Source organism: Pinus tabuliformis, chromosome 9 (assembly GCF_031772625.1).
Source record: "Pinus tabuliformis cultivar Carrire ecotype Pingquan chromosome 9, CPIR1, whole genome shotgun sequence".
Classification (NCBI taxonomy): domain Eukaryota; kingdom Viridiplantae; phylum Streptophyta; class Pinopsida; order Pinales; family Pinaceae; genus Pinus; species Pinus tabuliformis.
In genome coordinates this window covers 796,171,228-796,178,853 of record NC_142307.1, presented here as the reverse complement: position 1 = coordinate 796,178,853, position 7,626 = coordinate 796,171,228, and the positions used below count along the sequence as shown (strand labels likewise).

General features: G+C 37.3%; 1 protein-coding gene across 1 annotated transcript; it reads right to left on the bottom strand.

Annotated features, from left to right (window-relative positions):
• Positions 1–5,169: 5,169 nt before the first annotated feature.
• LOC149151151 (uncharacterized protein At4g19900-like) lies at positions 5,170–6,579 on the bottom strand. The gene has a single exon (XM_089440852.1). The coding sequence runs from the start codon at positions 6,511–6,513 to the stop codon at positions 5,281–5,283; it is 1,233 nt and encodes a 410-aa protein (XP_089296978.1). The 5' UTR covers positions 6,514–6,579; the 3' UTR covers positions 5,170–5,280.
• Between the last annotated feature and the right edge of the window lie 1,047 nt (positions 6,580–7,626).

The window sequence follows — 7,626 nt, the reverse complement described above, 5'->3', positions numbered from 1 at the left end:
CTTAGGTGGTTTTGGCTAGAATTTAAAGCTAGCTTAGGAAGTCTATGGTCTCCTATGTTATTGAGTTTGTGCATGTACACCAAAAGCCTAGTCATAGCTAGGCTCTCGATAGGGGAAAGACCTACTTCTATAAGGAGAATAGGATAGGGTGTGTTGCTTTTAATTTTCAGGTTATACATTATAAAATGCTTCTGGATTTGCTCAATCTTTCTCCAGGATTCTCTAGAGATGCTGCAACCCCAGACCTCACATCCATATAAGATAATAGGAGTGACTAAAGTTTCAAAGAGGAACTTCTTTTTATCCCACATTACGAGATTTTCCGTTTTAAAATTATTTTCAAAACCAAAATAAGCTTTCCACCCCGCCATTAATCCTTTTCTCAATGCTATAGTTCTAGTTGAGCTTGTGATGAATATCAATTCCTAGGTACTTGTAAGAATACACTTCCTCCAAGTTATTATTGTCATACATAAAATTAGCGTAAGTGTCCTTCTTGGATTTGATAATCATAACTTTTGTTTTGTCAGTGTTAACAGTCATACCCATGGTAGAGCAGAAATCCTTAAGAAGCCTAAGTTGCTTATCAAAATAAGATGGGCACCTTGCGAGAAGAACAATATCGTCAGCATAGAGAAGAAGGATGATGACTATCCCAACTAAGATCGTGCCAACACATCCTGCTTCCTCTAAATACCCTTCAAGCTTGTCGATGTAAATGCCAAATAGGGTAGGGGAGAGGGGGCAACCTTGTTTAACTCCGATATTACATTTAATATCTTTCGACCACCCCTCATTGCTTTTCAGCTTGGCAATTACATTCTCGTATAACCTTATAGCAGCAGCTTTGAACTCGAAAGGAACCTTTAGCTCTTCTAATCTATTCCAAAGGTTGTTTCTAGGAACCATATCGAAAGTCTTTCAAAAGTCCACAAAGCAACATAAGAGATTGGATTTATCATTGCGACATTCCTCCACAATGATCCTTAAGCATAACAAAGTGGTATGTTGTTGAGTGATGCCTTCTAAAATTGGTTTGGCCTTTAACCCGCTTACATTCACTTTCAAACCATATTATTAAACAATAAAATAAAAATTACAAAAATCTAAATCAATTAAATTTTTTGAAAATTATAATAAAATTTTTAATTAATAATTAATTTATAAACATGAGCCCCGGATGCGGGTGGCAGCTTGATATTCAACGGGGAGCCACATGACAGCCATGGGCTGCCACGTGATGGAGCTCCTCCCTTAAATGTTATCCGCCGCTAGTACCTTCCGTCTTACGCGGCCTCTGAGCTATCTTAATGGCGATGGGGGAGAGTATGGTTAGCCTGCGGGAGGCATTAACTGCTGGTCTTTTCATTGGTAATGAAGGGCGGTTTAAGAATGAGGAATGCCTGGAGACGGGAGCTCATAATGGGAAAAGGAATTTGCAGAGTGGTAAGAGTCTATGCGGAGGGCAGGAGGTGGAGTGTTGGGCCGCGAACCAGAATTCGCCTGCGCTCCTCGGACTGGTCTTTAGCCTATTTAAGCATTGCCCTTTCCCAAATTGGGGCGTGTCTGTTGTGGGGAAGGAGCAGCTCCATTGTTGGACCTCGTCTGTTGGGGAAAAGCACAAAAGCTTGGGGGCTGCCATGGTGTGAGAGAGATTGCCTTGTCGCAGAGGAACCTAGCGTGGAGAATCCTCTCGCCCTCCAGCTGCTGATATTCATCATCACTGTTGTTGTTGTTACTGCCACCGGAGGATGGGAGCCAACCCTATCTAGCCCTGCCAAGTCATGGAAGTGGGCAGCTCAAGCGGTGGGAAGAACAAGTTACCTGCTTTTGGTTCGGTTGTATTTACTCTGGGTAGTTCTGGGGAAAATCCAGGCATTAACGCCCATATTTCTGTGCTATTCACCCAAATTGAGTAAGAGAACGAAGAAGACTCTTCTCTGGTTCTGGCAGAGGACAATGTCATGCATGGCAAAGGCAAACTCCCAATGGGGGAGCCGTCAACTGATGAGGAAGGGTCAGCAATTGGTCGAGGTAAGCTCCCAGTGGGGGAGTCGGCGAGTGAGGAGGGTAATTCAACGTCGGGCCGCTCTCAACCCTCAACCCAGCCTCGAGCTTCTGAGCAGTCGGAACCTGTGCACAACCCGTCAGCAATGGAAGAAGAGCCAGAGGATTAGTTCTGGCGGGTGGTTCTGGGTTTTTGCTTTTTGCACTCATGTCGGGCTTCGGGGTAAGAATACTCGCAATTTCCTGTGTCACACGGTTGTCTGTGTTTTTGTTCTGTCTGGTAACGCTTGCGGTTTCCACCATGGCAGTGGGGACTTAATCTCTGGTTGGGCGCAAATCCTTGGTGATTGCCTGGTTTTGTTTATATGTTCAAGTTTATGTCTTTAAGTACCATAGTTAGTCTGAATGGTAAGTCAGTTGGGAATCGCCCCTGCGTGGGTCTTTTTGAAAACTCTCAGTATTTTGATGTTGGATCTTAAGGCCCAGCGTGGCTTTTGTACTCATTTGAATATGCATCCCATGAGCCGCAGCAGACCTTGGGTCGCCAGACTCTCTGTTTGTAAAGTTATCTGTAAATATTAATATACTAGTAGTTAATTTTGCCGAGAAAAAAAAAATTTATAAACATGATAATTTCAACTAAAATAATTATCGATATTTCTTAAAATAACAATATTATTAAATATATAAAATAACATATTATTAACTTGTCAGAAATTTGGTAAAAATCCAACGATCTTAAAAGCATTCCGGTGGTTTTGACTCCCACAACGCTAATCAAGTATTAATTTGAGATCATAATATTATTAATTTGATATCAATATTTAATTTTATGATCGACGTCCATTTATTCTTTCCTATTAAATTTCATTTAAAAAACAACATTTTAATAATTGCATTATAACTGACTGTACCTCCAACTCGTCTTATTCAGCGTGTACACGACATATCGATAACATCGCAGTCGTAAATTTGGTTTACATCACATCACAGAAAGCTTAAGTCGTTTTAATCGTAAAGCGCGGCGCCGGTTTGGTGGCTTCGGCGAGATGATTTTGGTTTGTTATAATCGCCGGAGTTTAACAAAGTTGTAAATTTGTTTTGATAAAATTTCACAAAAGTTTTTTAGCAGAAGTTTTTTAGCAGAGAGATTTATTTTACAATCCAGTGTAAAGTATGTTTAATTAATTGTTTATATGACCTAAAAAATCTAAAACTAATATGTTATGTTTGTTTAATTAGTTCTCTATATAACTCATAAAAAAAATAATTTGTTAGAAATGTTTAGTTAATTGTTTATATAACTTAATATAATTTTATATAAAATAATTAGAAGTAAGAAAAAAATGTGTGACTAAGAGGTTTTAATGTTCAATTTTTAGAAAATATTTGAATAGGTCATTTAAAAAAAATGTCAATTACAATGTTTAATTAGTTTTCTACATAACCTAATATAATTTCATATAATGTAGTTAGAAGTAAAAAAAAAATGTGACTAAAATGCTTAAACCTTATACTTTTTAAAAATATTTTAACAAGTAATTTAAATAAATTATTTGAAAATCTATGTTCAATGTTAACCCACTGATGTGAATACCCACTTTATATATATTTGTATACAAAAAACATTATAAAAAAAATATTTTAATGTTGTATAAAATATCTAACATAAGTTATGAATACAATATTTTAATATGAATACAATTTAAACACTAAAAAAATGCACATTGTTTATTTGCATTCTAAAATAAATTTGCACTTGAAAAAATATGATCCTTATCTCCCTGATGGATCGAATATGACAACACCGCCCCCCACCCAATAAGTAAATTGAACCTTTAGGGTGCGTAAGCACGCTAAACTAATAAGGAGAGGTGCTCGACCATAAGGAATGGAGGGATGGAGTCACTATTCCAATGGTGACGTCGAGCAGGGACAAAAGTCGGCCTTAGTGATCCCGAGTGAAAAGATGGCAAAATTAAACAAATATTTCAGACCAGAAAAAAGTTCCAGACCAAAAAATAGTTCCAGACTAGACAATCACCTCCAACCTAATAGTATTAAATCTATTTTCACTATCACAAATATAATTCAAACACTACAAATACTATTTTTTTAAATCTCAATAAATTACTCATGTGATCTCACCCTGTGATCTCACCCTTTCATGCAGGTGGGCGCATTCACTGGATGTTGCGCTTGGATTTTGTTTTCGGCGTTATTGGATTTCTAGATTCGTTGAACTCTATGTTTGTCGCGAGTATACCTAACTTATATTTGGATATATACACAAAAACATTATCAATTTTAATCCACATGGACGTATATTTCCAGGATTAAATATATAAAAACAGACATGGACAAACAAAACACGTCATAAATACGTTCAAATCTAGATTGGAAAAATAACAACTCATACTTATCCTCTTACATCCATGTCCAGAAAATAATAGTTTATTAATTATTAGTTAAATTTGTAGTGATATAGAATTTTTATCATTTTAATTTTATTATCGTAAAAAATTGTTTTCCATATTAAAGTATTTTTAATAGTAATTATAGATAAAAAAGTAATTATATTAAAAATGAAAAAATTTATATAAATAAATTTATTATTTTTTTCGGATATGTAAAATGGGTAAATTATTATATTAATGTATGATATTATAATAAAATTTATTTATAAATTAAAAATTTATATATATATATATATATATATATATATAATTTTGTTACATTTTGAAATATGTACATGTTAAACACTTATATTAATTAGTTTTATGATACTAATAATATAATTATAGTTTATTTAAATTATAATTTTCTTTTAAATTTTAACACTATAAAATATAGTTTGAATTATAGATTAATTAATTTTATGATACTAATAATATAATTATAGTTTATTTAAATTATAAGTTTCTTTTAAATTTTAACACTATAAAATATCGTTTGAATTATAGAATTGATGCTATTGATATTTATCAATTATTTAATTAATATAAATTAATTAATTCTAATTCAAGCAAAATGAACATTTTATAAAGATATATTGGAGAGGGCAAGATTATTGCAAATTGTAAAGGGCATGTTCATGTTCGAGGACTATTGCAATACAATAATTGAAGTAAAAAATAAAATTTCAATTCTCATTGACGTAGCGAAAATGAAAGTTGGGATAAAATTTTCACAATGTCGATAATACACAGTCGAATGTACAGGAGGTGGAGGAGAAGAGCACTATCTCCTCCTTTTTCTCCGTCAGGCTGCCTCTTATACGGAAAGGCAGAATATACAGGTATTATTGAAAATATGATGCATAATGCTCCCTTTCTCGACGGTTAACCCTCGGCTCTGTTTGTTCCACAAATGGATAGCATGAGCTTCCCTCTCCAACTGAATAATCTTCGCGTTTCTCCATTTCACATTTACCTTGTCGCTGGGACTCATAAAATAACTGGGAATGTGATTCCAATCCACGGGATAAAATGCAATGGGGGGCATGATTTTGAAGTCGTGGTGAGTCTGGTTTGCCAAACTGGTGACGACTCGAGTGAGGAGGTAAGGACCGTTGTGGCCCCATCTGTTACCGTCGAATGTGAGGGAAAACTCCTTTATGAACTTCAATAGCAGAGGATGCCGTTTATCGAACGCCAAAACCGCGTTATTTAGCCGATTCCATTGCCCTGTTTGAGAATCTGCGCTCTGCGCTCCGATGGTGTTTTTAAGGCTCGAAAAGCTTCTGAGAAGTATCATGTCCGCGTCGATATAGACGCCTCCGTACTTGTAAAGAACGGCGAGTCGGAGGATGTTGGACAGATTCTGAGCGAATGGGACTTCCCCCGGATCGATATCACCGCTCTCAATCTTTCTCAACCATCCCTCCGCCGGGATTTTATTGAAGAGGTACCGGATATCGGGCGCCGCTGCCATGACACGAAACCCTCGGCTTGTGAATGGCCGAAGAATCTGCCTCCCCGCCTCGGAGTCCATCGTGCGGGAGATGACGAGGAGGCAGCACGACGGATTCCACTTGAAGACGCTCTCCATAGATAGCCGCTCCCGATAACCGAAGGATTCGATCTGCGATAACCAAGTGATGTAAAAGCGGAGCTTGCAGGGCTTCAAGAAGGCCTCCACTTTGGCCGAGAATTGAGCCGCGATTGAATCCGAGTGGAGGACTGTGAATCTTTGTAAGTTGTCTTGGAACCACCTGATTCTCTCCTGCCGGGTCATGTTACGTGGGGTGTACTCTAAACTCGGAACCTTCCTCAAGAATTTCGATCCTGAGCTGCCAATGACAGATAATTGAGGGTCATGTCGAATCGCTTGTCGAAGGGTCTTGAGTTCTGCGTTTAGCATGTTTTGGGAGGCGTTATTGTGTGTTTCAAAACTGGGATTTGAGGTGAGACGGCCATGGAAGAGCAGGAAAGATTGGAGAATGAAAACAAATGGAAGTAAAAATAGCAGAGAAGAGGAGAGTAGCAACAAGTGGGATTTCGACATGTTGTTGTCCTTTCCTCTTCAGGCATAGGCTATTGCAGGGCCAATGCGAATTATGGCATATATGTTGTTTGCTCTTTCCAACATTTTTGAATAACAATTGCCAATCAGCCGCCATCGACGACTTGGCCTTTCAAGGTCGCTGCGATCCACTCCAATCACTAGTCGTCATATTCCTAACCAATCCCAAATAATATAATCTAAAATGCTCAAATGACGAACATAAATCTGCTGAATCTCCAAATTCGCTTGGAATTTAAAAATTTAATCGATATGATGATTAAATTAATTAATATATCGCCGAGGTTACGGGTTGTTGTGTCACGGTGTCCAGAAGAAATACTTTCATCCTGGAACGTTCATGGGTACCTCATCATGTTAGATCCACACGACTCTGTCACCTGCTCTACTTTCAATTTTATATTAGAAAAATATGTATATAATGTTAAAATTTATATTTCCGCGTTGACTTCGGATATTATTTCAAGCTTTAGTTAGACACGTGCATACAAATGGAACAATGATCTTCCCGGAATTCGACAAACCATTACATATGGAAATGGCGAAAGGCATTCTTTACCTTGCAGATTTGACTTTACAAAATTGCGATTTTGATTTTTAAAATTAATTCTTGAATACATACACATATACCAATAGCCAGGCATCACCGTTCCCCATCCATTACCATTTTAGTGTAATTTATCCATCAAATTTTCAAGGTCTGCCAAGCATACAGCCATGACCAGGAAGAAATAGTCAAAGGCGCGTAGGTGAAATCCAAGGGTAGTAAATTTTTTTTTGCCATAAAGGAGAAAGCGTCAAATTCTATTAGAGAGGAAGGAGTTCATGATGCGAAGGATAGTTCTGTAATAAGGCAAGTGGATTGTGGGTTTGTTTACATGGTCGTCGTCCCGTTTTGCACGTGTGCGGACAACGACGCCCTCTCATTTTGCACTTGTGCGGACAACGACGGCTGGAAACAAATATATCTGATGTCATCGGGTTGTATCGAGCGGCGGCCCACCGTTCTATTTTGGCCTTGGCCAAATCCAACTGTGGGCAGCCACTGCTCAATTACAGCTCGATAGAATAGGATTTATTTATTATCTAGATTTT